Genomic DNA, 17,792 nt, shown 5'->3' on the forward strand with positions numbered 1-17,792 from the left:
GCGAAGACAAAGAAACGTGGCCCAAATGAAAGAACAGATCAAAACTCCAGAATGAGAACTAAACAAAATGGAAATAAGTAATCTCTCAGATGCAAAGTTCAAAACAGTGTTTATAAGGATGCTCAAGGAACTTAGTGAGGATCTCACAGCATGAAACAGATCCAATCAGAAACAAAAGATACACCAATTGAAATAAAGAACAATTTACAGGGCAACAGCATTAGAGTGGATGAAGCCAAGAATCAACCCAATGATATGGAACATAAGAAAGCAAAAAACAAGCCATCAGAACAACAAAAAAGAATCCAAAAATATGAGGATAGTATAAGCAGCCTTGGGGATAACTTCAAAATGTACCAACATTCGCTGCATAGGGGTGCCAGAAGGAGAAGAGGGAGAGCAAGAAATTGGAAATCTATTTGAAAAAATAGTGATAGAAAATTTCCCTAATTTGGTGAAGGAAATAGACATACAAGTCTAGGAAGCAGAGAGTCCCAAACAAGATTGATGCAAAGAGGCCTTTTCCAAGACACATCATAATTAAGCTGCCAAAGCTTAAGGAATCTTAAAAGCAGCAAGAGAAAAGCAGTTAGTTACCTAAGGTGGGGGGTGGTGCCCATAAGTCTGCCAGTTGAGTGCTCAAAAGAAACTTTGCTGACTAGAAGAGGTTGGCAAGAAATATTCAAAGTCATGAAAAATGGGGATCTACAGCCAAGATTGCTCTACCCAGCAAAGCTATCATTTAGAATTGAAGGGCAGATAAAGTGCTTCCCAGAGAAGAAAACTAAAGGAGATCATCATCACCAAACCATTAGTATATGAAATGTTGAAGGAACTTATTTTAGAAAAAGATAAAAGCTATGAACAATAAAATGGCAATACATACATATCTATCAATAGTTCAATCTAAAAAACTAAGCAAACAAGAGGAAGAGAGACAGAATCATGGATACAGAGAGTGTATTGATGGTTGCTAGATGGAAGGGGGTGTGTGGGTGAATGGGTGAAGAGGTGAGGGGATTAAGAACTACAAATTGGTAGTTACGGAATAGCCAAGGAGGATGTAAAATACAGTATAGGAAATGGGAGTAGCCAAAGAACATATACGCATGACCCATGGACATAACAATGGTGTGGTAATTGCTTGAGGGAGTGGGGGCTGCTGGGTGGAGGGGGCCAAAGCAGAAATATTGGGACAACTGTAATAGCATAATCAATAAAGTTAAAAAGTAAAAAGCAATAAACAAAACTTTCTAACAATAATAATGCAGATAGCTAGACAGTATAATATGTTTGGCTTACTAATAATCAAATAAATACAAATTAAAATTAAAAAAATATTCCTTCCTGATTTATCCTGGTTTTTGAGTATGTCACTGTCATGGTTTTCTTATTGCTTCCTTAGGCATTACATGTGTGATTTGGCACAATCTGTTAGAAACATTTTATTACTTTGAAGTGTAGAACCATTACTTCCATTCTGTCAGTATTCACTGCACTCCCTCATTTTTTATTTTTATTACAAAAAAACTCATTTATTTATTTTTAGAGAGAAAGGAAGGGAGGGAGGGAGAAAGAGCAGATGAGAAACATTGATGTGCGAGAGAAACATTAACTGGCTGCCTCCTGAACACACCCCAACAGGGGACTGGCCTGTGCCCCAGGCATGTACTCTGACCAGGAATCGAACTGGCAACCTTTCACTTTTTGGGATGATGGCCAACCAACTGAGCCATGCTGGTCAAATCTCACGCCCTCATTGTTTAAAAAATTTATTTATTTATTTATTTATTTGTTTGTTTGTTTGTTTTCAAATACATTTGTCTCTGCCTACCCCCACCACTTTCCCCTGCCCCCCTCCCACCTCTCCCTCCTTCAATCCCCCCCCACTTTAAAAGTAATTGCCCCAGGTACTTCCTCTATATATGCTGAACACTACATCAGATGGTGTTATCATTTTTGTTGCAACCATTAAGTATGATTTAATAAACTTAAGCGATAATCCATTACGTCGACTCATTCCAATGTCCTTTTCCTTTCTGAAATTCCAAGCCTGTTTTTTTTGTAGCAGTTGCTTTCGTTGAGAGGATATCCTCTGGCCACCTTTGATCAGGCTGCCCCCTGTGGTATAGATGCAGACTGGGTGGGTGTGTCAGTGGGTCTGCCCCCAGCCCAGAAGTGCTGATTCACACCACCTCCTTGAAAATGGGTGGGGACAGTGCAACTCTCCCTCAGCACCTAATACCTCATGTGGTCCTTTTATGCCAGGTTGTGTAAACCCATCTGCCTAGGAGGCCCACTAAGGACCAGGAGAGAGAAGGATAAGAAGACAGCATGTCAGCTACTAAAAGGGCCTGTCACCATGCTCTGCTCTCTTGGTGCTGGTGGAGATGCCGACCAGCCTTCTGTGCCACTTTGTTTAGCCTCATTGCTGCTGGGTGGAAAGGAGTGCTACAGGAGTATGACCAGTCAATTCCACTGCCTAAATCTTCACTGCTCAACTCATTGAGGAGCTCCCTGCCCCTCATTAGAGTGGGGGAATTGTGTCCTAATCTCTCCTTGTAAGGTCACCAGTCATGTTGGATTAGGGTCACTCTAATGACCTGATTTTAATTTTCTCTTTAAAGACCGTATTTTCAAATTTAGTCACATTCTGACCTGTTAGGGGTTAGGACTTCAACACAGACATTTTAGGAGGGCATAATTTAGCCCACAGTACCTCCCTACCTCCCTGGGAGGTAGTTAGGTAGTTGAATGTAATTATATTTAACGAAGAATTAATTAGCACATATTCTATTTCAACAAATCAGAGTTAAGTTTTGAAGGACATTCTGAATTAATGGAATGATAGTGTTGAGAACTAACCTTCCAGCAATGGAAGTGGGGGCTGAAGGAGGTAACTAAGTGGCAGACATTGCAGAATTCAGTTAGAGTGCTGACAGAGGGAGAAGACAGCATGAACAAGTGATGTGGTAGGTGTGGACATGCAGTAGACTTGGCTCTGGATGGATGTACAACTGAATAAATGATCCTGTGTGCTTTCAGCATCAGCAGAGGACCAAGCACGGAGTACTCTTTCAGCAATCCTGTTGATGAAAGAATATGAGTCTCATATTGGTCTCTTCTACTTGTATTGGGGCTCTACTGTGAGCATACAGGATGTTCTTAGAAAGAATCAATCATTTAATCTAATTAACTTTGTTATAATTACTCAGGAAATGTCACCTAGTGGTCCCAGAAATACTGCATTTCATATTTGGTTGAACCATATGGATGGCTAATATTTGGCCATTTTGACCTAAAGAAATGGCCATTTCACATGGTTCAACCTAATTCAATATTTGAGTCATCTGTTTATGTTTTTATTTTTAAAAGAAGGAAGGAAATGACCAAGCAATCCACTAAATCAAAGCCAAGGAATATTTGAAGACTGTGATCAAATGGTCACACAAGTAGGAACCTTTTCCAAAAACATAATTACTTCTCCAAATAGGCGATATTAAGAGTAAAATATCTTTTCATTATAATCAAGAAAGCTAAGCAGCAAGGGTCTAATAGACCTCTGTTGTGATATAAGTTGCAGTGGATCTATGAAATTTTTCTGTGCAAAAGGGATTATGATATGAAATCTTATTGTAACATTATTTTCAGTGACTGCATGTTTTATTGGCTGGCTTGGAATGAAGGTTTATCACAGCTCCACTAATGAATGCCCCTATTGTGAATACTTATAAATCAGTTTTATTGTCAGTGTCAGGCTAATCAAGATCAGCTCATGCCTAAAAGCATGACTAAAAAATAATGCACTACTGCATAACAGGATTTGTGGCACTTTTCTCCTGCCATTTTATCTGTACACAATGTTCAACCACCTAGAATCGAGAACTCCTTGAAATAAGGTCCTAATCCTGGGCCACATTTACTAAAAAGCACCAAAGATAATGTTGTTGATTTACTTGCATTTAAAATATATCAATGCTTGTTAATTTGAAACAACAATGAAGATCTTATGAGTATACTGTCACTTTTAATCAAGCCCCAAAATAATTTGGAGGACTTTAAAAATCAAGAACTTGAGGGATATACTCTATCTATAACACAGTTTCTGGAAATTTTTTTTCTAGACATTTAGAGAATAGTCTGAAACAGCACCCAAGTGTATGAATAAGCATTCTCCCTTTAAGAGAAAATAGAAAAACTTTATCTCTATTAAAATATGACATATGGCTACTTTCATGGGACTCAGTGATGAAAGGACACACTTTCTCAAATACTAGGAAGCTGGTTGAAGATGTGACTAAGTTGATCAGCACAATACTTCTGAGTTATGTAAATACACGAAGCAATGTCTGAGCCAGTGGTACTTTAGCTCAAAGAACATCAGCAAATATTAAGAAATAGAAAAAAAAACATAAGTGGCAAAAAATCATGCACTTCCTTAGTGTAATATGCTGGAAATCTTATGAGTGTAGCACAGCAAGTTCAGCATTTTCCAGAGGACCAAACACATGGTCTATTTCGCAGCACTAATGGACAAGAGGATGCTCTGTAATACCAGCATGGAGTCTAGTGCTAGGAGGGCCTCAAGGCCCCTGATGGAGTGCTCCATGCTGGGTAGCTCTACCTGGTTAGGGACCCCATAGGTAGGTGATTTCAGGAGAGAGGAAAGCATGGTTCAGAATCAGTCAGACTGGGATTCCATCCTCAGGCAAGTATGAACAATACTTCTCAGTCTGGTAAGACAAATAAGCCTCCCTCAGGTAGTTTATATGTGTGCTCTTGGCCCTTCCTATTTATGTTGAGCTGAATTTTGCAACCCTGTAACTCCTTCCTTTAGGTAGATTTCTATTCTCTGGGCAAGAAAGACCTCCTGAGCCATTCAAATATAGGAAGTTTGGAATCTTGTCAGTCTTGAGATTTTCCTCATCTATTCCTCTTAGAATTCTTCAATCCTGGTCCCCCGATCCACTTGGTCATTCTGAACCAACAGAGCTGCGACTGACCGGAGATTGGCTAGCTGACTGTTCAGCCTACAACGCACCCTGCCCATCAGGATAATCTAATCACAAACTGCATCTTTTTCATCAGGATGTGCATGACTCTCAAGCTAAAGAAGTACAAGATGAGGGTTTAGGTTGTTCTTTTCATGTTTATTCAAATGAATACAATAATTGTAGACAGCCCAATTAATTCTTCCACCAACTCTCCTTTCAGGTTGGTGCACTTAGACTTTAGGTGTGCACTGCCATGGTTGCATTGTGGTTGTGCAGGATCTATCCTTTAATTTGAAACGATTACTTCAGACTCACAGGCCAATAGCTCTCATCTCATAAGCCATGATGCTACTTGCCCACATGAGACTGAATGAGAAGATAACAGACATCCTTTTGGGTAAAAAACATTTTTATAACGTACCTTTGGATAAAATGTAACTGTTTTTCCCCTACTTACACAGATCAGGCACTTGAAAATAAGAAATATCAGCAATGAGAAACTCAGTTCATTAAAAACATTAGATTTGATATCCTAAGAAAATTCAGAGTGTAAAAGAGAATGGCATTTATTGTTTGCCACCAGAGTTAGTAAGACTAATAATAAAATACTTTTAATGTGCTAGACCTTGACTCACATATGCAGATCAGAGAAACTTCATTTGTTGTAAATTAGTATTCCCTGATAATCTGTCTTTTTGATTAAGTACTTCTTTAGTTTGACATTGGTTTGATTAATATCACCCTTATTGGGATATTATCACCTTCAATCCTCTCTGGCTTGGTCTATGGTACCCCACATCTTCACCTGAATAATAGTTATGGCTTCAATAGCTGACTGATAGTTTGATTCTACAAGGGACTAGTTTAGGCAGTTACTTTTTCTTATCTAAAGCCAGTAGGGTGAATGAAACCTAAATGGATTAAATTCATTTAAAAAATCTTACTTGTCCTAATCAAAAGGCAGTCAAAGGCAACTGGGTCTATAGAATGGCAGACTGGGAGGCATGGGCCAGATCTCACACTACCACACTATCAGCGTGAACGGACATGGCTCTGGGGAGCAGCTACGGTGCTTGGAGAGAGCAGGGCTGCAGAGCCCACCCCATGAGATAGGCCTTCCCATGGAGTCCTGCTTCAGCGTAGCCGCCCACAGTGCCCACAGCTGATCCCAGTTCCTCTGTAAAGATGCTATTTGGCTCAGCAGCTGCCCAGGGGAGTGGGAATAAGGCTTGATGTGTGAGAACCACTCCTGCCTCCTTGACAGTAGAGGTTGGCAAAATCATCTAAAAGCCTGAGCAAGTCTACTTTCTACAGGTAAAAAATCCCAACCATCTCACAGTCATTTCTTTAATGTAAAACTAAACCACCCTGAAAAATATACACTTTGAAACACTCTGCCACACTTACAAAAAAAGCTTTCAAACATTTTTAAAAAATCCTTTAAAAATCTATCAACAGCCTTCTTAAGAAATATAAAACACTTGGTTTAAGACACTTGGTGACTTCCTTATGTCATGCATCAGGGACGGGTAAACAGTGAGGTTTTACCATTGACATCTATTTGGTAAAAACTCTAGAAAGAGTTCTGTCAACAGATGTTTTGGAAAGAAGAGTTACAACGTTTTTCCAAAGTGTCAAAAAGAATAAGGATGTAAACACTACATACTTAAAATATTAATGTGACAATATTAATTCAGTTAAATAAAGTGGCACCAACTTTGTGGCAATTTTTTAACACAAAAATGTAGTTCATTGACATTTTAAAATAAATAATTGCTCCAAAGAGAAATAGTCATTCTTAGCACAAACCAAGAGCTTCTGAAATAAAGTGCGAGGAGACAAAGCAGCTCCACACTTTAGCTTGTTCACCTATGAACAGAAATGCCTCCTGGATCTTCTGGTCTGAAATATGCGCCACGAGAGGAAAGTCAGCTTCTCTAAACACTAGGCTTAGGGCTGTCTTTTGTCATTTTTCTTTTTTCTTCCAGTGTGTGCTTAAATATTTTCTTTAGGGTGTTGTAAACTATTGGTCCATTTTCAGACTCAAAATTAACCTGGTGACAAAGAAAATTTATATTCAGGATACTGTAACAAGAATTTTAATCAGTCTATTTTGGGAGAAAAGATATGTGGTGGAAAAATAAAACTAGTATTTATAAACAAAATTCCATATAAATTTAAAAGTATACACATTTCATACATTAACTTTAATTGAAAGAGTATATTAGAATTGTCAATTACATCAATGCCCAACATATCAATGAAAACACAAAGAATTAAATTGAGTGATTGGATACACAGTATACCCATTAACTGTCAGGAAGCAAGTCAATAGCCAGTATGAAGTGAGTTCTGAATCCAGAGACAGATCACTGATGATATAAGGAAAAGGTCTCCTCAGGAAGACAACATGCACTAGCTGTCATGTTGCACTGGGGTGACGTGAACAGGAGCCTGGCTCTCTACCCACTAGCCATGCAACCTCAGGTCATACCTGACCTCTCTGTAAAAAGACCACAATGCCCATCTCCGTAGGGTTCTGAGTACTAAATATGAGAGCCTGACGTGTGTGACACATATAAAAAGCTGTATAGCAGTTTCCTCTCCCCTTGGTGGGAAGGCATCAAGTACACATATGTGGACTGTCTGCCCAAGTTCATCATAGTGCAAGGTTAGGAGTGATGCAGCATAGAGAACCAGAGCATGCCTTTACCCCAGCCCCAAAGAAATGTGTGACTCCTTAGGACAGGGTCAGATCTTGGCCAGTGACTCCTTCCTCCTGCAAGTGGACGGAGGGAGGGCTATCCCCTCGTGAAGGTCTGGGAAGGGTCTGGGATTTCAGTCTGCTCACAAGCTAACAAGTTCATTTGCCAGCTTGAGGTCACTGGCAGGACATACTAGACTGCAAGGTCAGAGACAAACAATCTTCTAACTTGAACAACATAATCATAGGTGGAAGCTACACAAGGAGGGTGTTTACATCATAACTGATGATCCCAATGTGGGGACTGCAGCAAGCCTGCTAAGCTCTGGCCTGAAGGGAGACTTCTCTTTAGGACATAGGAAGCAGATGCCACACAGACTTCCTTGAAGAGCCCGGGATTTTTGGAGACCAATATTAAGGATTTATTTTTTCCAGTTAATTCGGGCATCTTTATTTTAACCATTATATTTTCTATCATACTTGGAGAAACTTTTTACTAACATTGACAAGTTTCATCTATTTACTTATTAAACACCAAACCACAACTCTCCCCACAAGGCAAGTAAACTGTTGGTCTATGAGGGTCTATGAAAATGTAATGAAATAAAGACTTAAAGGATCACATGATCAGAGTTTGCACTGTGAAAACTCAAATGCCATAAAGCTCCAGATGAGGAAGATGAAAGCGTGACAGAATAATAGCACTTTGGAAGGAATGGAGGGGAGAAGACTGGTGAATGGGCACAGATAATAACTGCTATCATCATTCATGTTTATCACAGACATCATCATTAAAAAGCTGGGTTCTTTGTTAAATGACATTTTCATAAGTGAGAGAGGTACCAACAAAGTAGCTGAATGGGTGAGAAGAACCTCTTCATCTGGCAGGAACTTGGCTCTTTTCTTTAGCCAGGAAAAATTGCTATAAGCCAAAAGGATGTGCAGCAAAAGGAATTTTTTTTTTTTACTCTTTGCTCAGGATTGGCCAACCAGGACACATTACCTAATTGTCAGTGCTGCATGATGAATTCTCACTAGATGATTTCTTGTTTAGACCCAAGGTAGAACTGACTCACCAACAAGGTTCTCTGACTCCTACTAGCACATCATGTAAAAATACTTTCTCAATACCCAATTGTTTCTCTCCTTATAAAAGTTCTTTGTTCAAGGTGCTGGCAAGGCTGTGGAGAAAAGGGAACACTAGTACACTGCTGGTGGGAATGCAGACTGGTGCAGCCATTGTGGAAAGCAGTGTGGAATTTCCTCAAAAAGCTGAAAATGGAACTGCCTTTTGATCCAGTGATTCCCCTGCTGGGACTATCCCCTAAGAATCCCAAAACGCCAATTCAAAAGAACCTATGCACCCCAATGTTCATAGCATCACAATTGACAATAGCCAAGTGTTGGAAGCAACCTAAATGCCCATCACTTGATGATTGGATCAAAAAACTATGGTACATTTACACAATGGAATACTACGCAGCAGAAAGAAAAAAAGTACTACTAAACTTCGCGACAGCATGGATGGAACTGGAGAGCATTATGCTAAGTGAAATAAGCCAGGGGGCAAAAGACAAATACCATATGCTCTCACCTAACCAACAATACAAGCGGAACCTAACCAACAATACAAAGACGCAAGGAAAATAAGACCAGCAACACTGAAAGGAAAAGAAGCCAACAGAGACAAGAGGGAAGGAGGGAGGGGGGGTGGGGGAATAGGAAGGGAAGGGGCAAGTCAAGGAACATATAGCAAGGACTCATGGACAAAACCAAAGGGGAAGAGTTTAGGGAGGGAGGGAGGGGGCAAGGGAAAGTGGTGGGGGGAAGGCAGAGACAAATGTATTTGAAAAAATAAATTAATTAATTAAAAAAATTCAACCCCTCCTGCCCCCCAAAAAATAAAAGTTCTTTGTTCAAATGTTCTCCTTCCAATAAAACTCCACAGGTCAACTTTTTCTATTATCACTGTTAGAAAATTGATATTTTTTGGCTGAAGTCTGCAACTACTTTCAAGAAATGTCAAACACATTTCCATTAAGAGGAAACATAGGTAAAAGTTTTATTTTAGAGGCAGCTGGTGACCTCTGGATTCTAATTTGCAAAGATCACGCTGCTTGCAGTCTGAAGGGGGAAGGAACAGTGCCACCCACCTTAGTGAAAGCTTTAATGGCACGAGCAAGGACAGCTTCTTCCACATCCATGGGAATTGTCTGCAAGCTCACTATGCAGTGCAACACGCAAAGAATAGTCTGGTACTGGCCCTGTTTTTGCAGAAATCAAAATCAAACAAGTTTACTTTTGAAAAACGCCTCAAGAAATAAACTCAAAGCAAATGCAAAGCCTGAAACTGGTTTATGACCAAGTATTCAAAACCTCTAATACCAGACTATCTACCAAGGGCTCTACCACTGTTAACTGCTGTGTTTGAAAGCTTTCAGGAGAGAAAAATCAAAGCTGGTTAGTTATTACATGAAGTACAATTTCAAATGAAATGTCTTCCTTGAGGTGAACTGAAGGGATGATCCATTCTTATTTCTGGACACAATTGTCTCAGTTGGGCTGGTGTATGCTGACGTGTCACGGCAACCATGGACTTGCATGCCCTGTCCACTGCATACGCTATGGAGGGAAGGAGGGGTAGAAGAAGAGACAGAGCAGCCCTCCAGGAGCATGCCAGAACTTCAGGGAGAAGGTCTTTGATAAATGAGCCATGACTTGATTCCTGGGGCTGTTCACATTAGAGAAACAAAGGAGAAACCCCGCCACTGACAGTGTGCATCCAGTACGCATTGCCCCTTAAGGGTCACTGACTTCATCCTGGACATCTACTCAGAGGGCATTATCTGAAACACAGAAACACCTGCAAATACAAACGATTATATCAGTGATGCTTACAAAAGTAAAAACCTAGAAATAATGTCAATGTCAAATAAGAACACATGGTGTTGGAATGAGTGATGATGAAACCATGTCATGTAACAAAAAGTGCACAGCTTTGTGCCAGAGCTATTTGAACTCTGCTCCAACACAGGGTATGTACCTTGGGTGGGTTACTTCACCTTCCCTTTTCAGTAAAACAGGTCCTCTACCTTTCCAGGCTATGGGGATGAATGAAAGTGAAAATGGAAATTACACCCTAGCAAAGGCCTGGCCTACCATAACCCAAGAAGCGCAACTGTCTCTCTTATCCCCTTTAGATTCATTTATGTAATTTAGCTGCTGAGAAATAGCCTAAGAGAAGGACTCCTGATACAGGAAAGAAAATCTTACCTTTAAAGATGTGTGTCACACTACTGCATGTCTGCATGTCTGTGTGCGCATTAGCAGATGTGCAAATGAGGAGGCACTGCAACACAGTATGTAACTCAAAGTCCCTTATGAGATAACATTGTTTCCTAAAATAGTGTATTTTTAAATGAAAATTTAATATCTCTGTATGGTTAAAAATATTAAATTGTATAAAAGGATCTACAATGACAAGTATCCCTCCCTCTTTTCCTAGATCCATTGCCTCCTAGTGTATTCCTTAAGACAACCACATTATCAGTTTCTTGTTTTTCCTTCTATAGTCTTCTATATTTTATACATGTACTATGTAACTATGTATGTGACAAACTCCCTGTTCAAAAAAAATACAAATGAGTGCATATTCCAACCCATCTCACAGCTCCTCACATTATATGCTTATGGTAAATAAGAGGAAACATAATTGAAAGTGAAAGTGGTTAATTATGACATATCCTCCCATGTTAGAGTATTACCTATCCAACAAAGTTAATATTTATGAAAAACACTAAATATGGTAATTAATTGTAATTTTGAGCAAAAATGAAGCATAAAGTTCCATGTGAAATGATTTTACCAAGTAGCATATGCAGTGTTAAGACTTGAAAATGTTTTAAAGTGGCTCTCCTGGGATTATGGACATTTCCCTTTTCATTTTTTATCTTCTAAATGTTTACACTGGGTATTTCTTCTTTATCTTGGAAAAACTTAAATTAGACCCAGATATGAGATTCCATATGAATTCCCTTTATATAATTTTTTTTTTTTTAGTTTGTGAAACCTATACAGTTAACATCATCAATTGGTCCAACAGCTACTTTACCTTCTCTAATAAAAACAGTGCTTCTGCAGCGTCCGCATGCCTGTCAACCAACATGCTCATGTCCTCTTGGGTTATCACAGGCTCCTTCAGCTGCTCCACCCATGACCACATCAAACTGCACAGGATGAAAGGATCTTTTTCACCACATATTCTTTCCCAAGCTCCATTTCGGGAATTCAGTTCTTTCTAAAAAGGAAGAAAGAGAAAAAGGGAGGGAGAAGGGAGTAAGGGGGCCAGGGACCAAGGCACCATTTGGCATCTGATGATCCTCAGGCTGTCCAGGAGAAAGTCTCAGGCTCTGGGTATGCGCTGGGGCCCTTCCCAGCACCCCCACTTCCAGGAGGCATATTGAGTTGAAATATTTAACTTTTCTAAGCCTCTGTTTCCTCCTATTAAGTGTGCCCCTACCCCAGAGGTGTTGTGCTGAGGTCTGCTAAAACTCCTAGTGCAGAGAAGGGCTTGTAGTTAACCAAAGTTCTCCACTTCACTCAGAAACCACAGAACAGTTCAGGATGAGAGCCTGCTTTTTCAGGGTCTCGGCAAACAAAACAGAAATATTTGCGGCAATGAAGTAGAATGATAGGTTGAAAATCATAAATAAGCGAACATTTACAAATTAACCTGAAATAAGGGAAAGCTTCTGACTGAAACTTCAAAGTGTGCTCCCAAGAAGTGCCTAAAAATTGATAAATGAAGTGTATGTACTACTTTCAAATTCCTTTTTAGAATCCTATGTAGAATTCAACAAATAACAAAACCTGTACCCGGAAATTTGATAGAGTGAAAACTACTAGGAAATCTTGCCACTACTCCAAATGCCTGGAGATAATTTAAACAGGTGATTTAAAACTTCACCTCACAGGGTGTAGGGGAAAAGTGAGATAAGAATTTTAACTTCTGACAGGACTTTTAATTTTAGATTTATGTTTTAGTAAATAAAATGTTTGCAATAGTAATACGCATACTTACTAATTGCTACCATTCATTCACCCATTCCATATTTGCAGAACAGTTACTATATGACAGAAATTATGATACATGACTTACCTCTGATTCCATAGCAACCCATCAAAGAGTCCCCTATACAGAAAATATGTACTGGCTGGCTCAGGAAAGATGACATAACGTGCCCAGGAGCCCAAGTCGAGAAAGGGGCAAAACAGGCATTCCCACCCAGGTCTACTCCACCCAAGTCTGTGATATTCCTGCCATGCCACCAGGGTCCTCTGGCACTGGGTTTCTACTTATTATCTCATAAATAAGCCAATACTTTGAGAAGAGAAGCTGGGCAGAAACGACAAACTCAAAGACCCTCTTAGTAAATGACTGTTACATCACTGTTTTCTGAAATCTTCAGTGGAGTTGGGAAAAGTCATAAAAATGATTACAATTATTAAACACATAAGCTGCAGCCTGGCTCGGCTGCATTCGGACCACGTGACCGTGAGCATGTCACTTGACACCTGTGACCCTTAGTTTCCCCATCTGTGATACTTAATTCATAAGGATGGTACAGATTAACAAAGAACCTGTAAATAATATCATCTGCTTCAAAGGATTATTGTGAAAATCACATGAGATAAAAGACATGAAAGGGCATATTACAGGCACAGGTGGCACTATGCTATTTAAATCATGTTCACTTTACTTTTTTTTCCTAAAGATTTATTCTTAGAGAGATGGGAAGGGAGAGAGAGAGGGAGAGAAACATCAATGTGTGGTTACCTCACGTGTCCCCTACTGCAGAGCTGGCCTGCAACCCAGGCATGTGCCCCGACAGGGAATTGAAGTGGCGACCTTTTGGTTCATGGGCTGGCATTCAATCCACTGAGCCTCACCAGCCAGGGCTCACTTTACTTTTTTAAAAAATATTTTTTTAGTTTTTCAATTACAGTTGATGCACAATACTACAAATATAGTTTCAGGTGTACAATCCAGTGATTAGATATTTATATAACTTACAAAGTGATCACCTTGATAAATTTAGTACCCAGCTGACACCATAGAGTTATTACAATATTGACTATATTCCCTGTGCTGTATTTTACATCCCCATGACTATTCCGTAATTACCAATTTTTACTTAACCCCTTCACCTTTTTCACCCAATGCCCCAATTCCCCTCCCTGCTGGCAACCATCAAAATGTTCCCTATATCTACTGGGGGGCTCCCAAAAAACCACCAAGAATTATTTTCTGGAGGGCAGATACCTTAAAGTACAGGCTTCCCCCACTAGGTGTGTGTTCTAGGGATCCGTCTGTATCACTGTACCAGAGGCTGCATTCAGCTTCAGTGAATTTTTTTTCAGTGAAGACTCTTTGTTAGCTCATTTCTTGATGGGTGATTTATAAGCCCACCTGCCCACACCTAACTGAGTGTTCAGGAGTTTTTGACCAAAAACAGCATGACCCCAATGCTACACCCTCCCTATTCACGTGATCTTGCCCTGAGAGACATTTTTTCCCCCTGAGGAAAACAGTTCTCAAAGGGAAACATTTTGCCAATGTGAAAGAGGTGAAATAAAAAACAGCAGAAGCACTTAAAGGCATCAAAATCAGAAGAATTCAACAATTGTTTTGAGCAGTGGGAAAAAAGTCTCAATAGGTGTATTACATCAAATGGACAGTACAGTACAGGTGACTTAAGTTTAAACATGCAAGAATATACAATTTTATAAACAGCTTCCACTTTTGGGGGTTCCCCCTTTTATGAGTCTGTTTCTGTTCTGCTTATTTAGTTTTTTAAGGCTTATTTACTTATAGAGAGTGGGGAAGAGAGGGAGAAAAAGAGGGAGAAACATCGATGGGTTGCCTCTCCCATACCCCAACTGGGGACCAGGCCCACAACCCAGGTATGTGCCCTAACCAGGAATCAAACCAGCGACCTTTCACTCAGAGGGACAATGCCCAACTGAGCAACACCAGCTAGGGCTGTTATTTTGTTTTTGATTCCACGTATAAATGAAATCATCTGACATTTGTCTTTCTCTGATTTATTTCACTCAGCACAATACCCTCTAGGTCCATCCATGTTGTTGCAGGTGGTAAGATTTCATTCTTTTTTACGATTGAGTCATAATCTATTGCATATCTGTTCCACTTCGTCTTTATCCGTTCATCAAATGGTGGACACTTAGTTTGCTTCCGTATCTTGGCTATTGTAAATAATGCTGCAAAGAACAAATGAATATATGTCTTTTCAATTTAGTGTTTTGAGTTTCTTTGGATAAATACCTGGAAGTGGAATTGCTGGGTCCTTCCTTGTCTCTTCCTATAACCTTTATTTTAAACTCTATTTTTCTGGTATAACTATTGCTACCCCAACATTTACTCTTTTTCATTTCCATTTTCATGAAATGCCTTTTTCCATCCCTTTACTTTCAGTCTGTGTCTCTTTCAATCTGAAGTGATTCTCCTGTGGACAGCATATGTAAGGGTCTTGTTTTATTATCCATTCAGCCTCCTGATGTCTTTTCACTGAAGCACTTAACCATTTACATTTCAAGTAATTGATAGACATATGTTTATTGCCATTTTATTATTCATATTTTTGATTCTTTTCTTTTTTTTCTTTAAAAAGGCCTTTTAACATTTTTTATAATACTGGCTTGGTGGTGGTGAACTCCTTTAGCTTTTTCTTCTCTGGGAAACTTTTCTTTTTGTAAGTTTTTAATTTTTTAAAAATTTTTGAATCATGTTTATTCTATTACAGTTGTCTCAATTTTTCCCCCTTTGGCCCCCACCACCCATCCCATCCTCACCTCCCTCTCCCAGTCAATTCCCACTCTGTTGTCCATGTCCATGGGTCATTTGTTACATGTTCTTTGTCTAGTCCCTTGCCCTTCTTTCCACCATTGTCCTCTTTCCCCATCCCCTCTGGTCACTTTCAGTCTGCTCCAGGTTTCTGGGAAACTTTTTATCTGTTCTTCAATTCTAAATGATAGCTTTGCTGGGTGAAATAATCTTGGTTGTAGGTTCCTGCTTTCATCACTTTGAATATTTTGTGCCAACTCCTCTTGGCCTCCAAAGTTTCTGTTGAGAAATCAGCTGACAGGTTTATGGGAGCTCCCTTGTAGGTAACTAAATGATTTTCTCTTGCTGCTCTTAAGATTCTCTTTGTCTTTAACCTTTAGCTTTTTATTTATTTTTGTTTTACAATAGCTTTATTCATAATTGCAAAAACTTGTAAGCAACCAAGGTATACTTCAGTAAATTGTGGTATAGGATTGGCCAAAATTCACTTTTTTTTTTTTCCGTAGAAGGTATTTTTCATTTTCACCAATAACTTCATTGATTTGGATATTTTGAGTTGGCTGTATCCTGTGTGGTATAATGCTGATTGTTCTCAATTATTGTCTCGATTCGATCACATCAACTTTAACTGGTCTACCCAACTGTAGAGCATCGTCCAGTGAGAAATCTCCAGCACGGAACTCCGCAAACCACTTTTGACATGCTCAATCAGTCACAGCACCTTCTCCATACACAGCACAAATCATTTTTTGCATTTCAGTTCCATTTTTACCTTTCTTGAAATAACAATGCATAATATGCCAAAAATATTATGCATTTTCTCCCATCTTTGATATTAAGATAGCTACAAAAAGATTCTCCAATTTTGATAGGTTTTTAAAAATGTATGTTGATAAGACAGCTGTCACAATATAACGTAAAAAAATTGTTTTGAATGATGTTCAGGACAACTCAGTGCTATTAAAGTTATCTTACAGAAAAAAAAAATCCCAAAAAACAATGGAATTTTTTGGCCACCCCAGTATATCCAGACAATGGAATATTATCCAGCACTTAAAAACTCATGCAAAGATATGGAGGTACCTTAAATACACATTGCCAAATGAAAGAAGGTAATCTAAAATTCCAACATACTGTATTATCCCAACTACATGACATTCTCAAAATGACAAAACAATGGAGGCAATAAAAAAAAAAATCAATGGTTGCCAGAAGTTGGGAGCACAGGAGATTTTTTAGGGCAGTGAAGACATTCTATATAATACATAATGATGGGTACATGTCATTATGTATCTGCCCAATGTACAATAAACAAGTGAATCATATGTAAACGATGAATCTTGGGTGACATCAATGTACCAAAGTTCACAGTTTACACCATGATTCATCAATTGTAACAAATTTACCACTATGGTGGAGCATGTTGATTATGGGGAAACTATGTTTGTATGGGGGCAGGGGTGCATGGGAATTCTGTATGTTCTGCTCAATTTTGCTATGAACCCAAAACTGTTGTAAAAAATAAAGTCTATTTTTAAAAAGTTGTCTAAAGTTAGCACAATGCTGAAAAATTGCGTTTTAGAAATCCGTTATAAAATAATCAGTGAGAATTAATGATAGTCTTTCTGATCGTCCAATAATGAATATATTGAAAATAAAAATGATACAGCAATTTGGTGACACCCAATAGAATAAACTTGACTGGCTAAATAAAGTGGTTGCTTTTTTTATCCTCATTTTCAATTGCTTCTGTACCATAATATTATTGGCATAGGTGAGAACAGTGAAGAGATAAAGAGGAAAATAAACCAGTATGAGGAAGAAATGTCACAGAAATATGAAGCAAAAGTAAAGAAATGGCACATATGATATAGAGGATGTGAATGGGATGTGTTCATAAAAGTCAAGAGTGAATCCAGAGTAACTTGATAATAACATAACATTCACATTTCCCCAATTAATAAATGATCTTCTTAACTTTCTCTGATGATATATGTATATATTTTATCCTCATGCAAGGGTCTGCTTACTGACTTTTACAGAGGGGAAGGGAGGGAAAATGAGAGGGACAGAAACACTGATTGGTTCCCTCTCATACATGCACTGACCAGGGACTGAAACTGCAACCTTGGCATGTGCTCTGACTGGGAATCAAACCTGCGACCATTTGGTTTATGGGACAACGCTCTGAGCCACAGGCCAAAGAGGATGATACATATTTTTAAGAATC

General features: G+C 39.0%; 1 protein-coding gene across 4 annotated transcripts in view; it reads right to left on the reverse strand.

The window, feature by feature from the left end:
• Positions 1-5,129: 5,129 nt before the first annotated feature.
• Positions 5,130-17,792, reverse strand: part of PTPDC1 (protein tyrosine phosphatase domain containing 1) — an 84,800-nt gene continuing 72,137 nt past the window's right edge. For all 4 annotated transcript variants that reach the window (XM_054588083.1, XM_054588082.1, XM_054588080.1 and 1 more), the window contains 3 exons: positions 11,810-11,995; positions 9,852-9,962; positions 5,130-7,048 (listed from right to left, as the gene is read on the reverse strand). In XM_054588083.1, the coding sequence (XP_054444058.1) occupies positions 6,932-7,048; positions 9,852-9,962; positions 11,810-11,995 (414 nt within the window). In that variant the 3' untranslated portion in view covers positions 5,130-6,931. The remainder of the gene's footprint in view (positions 7,049-9,851; positions 9,963-11,809; positions 11,996-17,792) is intronic.

The sequence above is a fragment of the Pteronotus mesoamericanus genome, unplaced genomic scaffold, assembly GCF_021234165.1.
Source record: "Pteronotus mesoamericanus isolate MK-2021 breed Mesoamerican mustached bat unplaced genomic scaffold, CSHL_Meso_final scaffold_125, whole genome shotgun sequence".
NCBI classification, from domain to species: domain Eukaryota; kingdom Metazoa; phylum Chordata; class Mammalia; order Chiroptera; family Mormoopidae; genus Pteronotus; species Pteronotus mesoamericanus.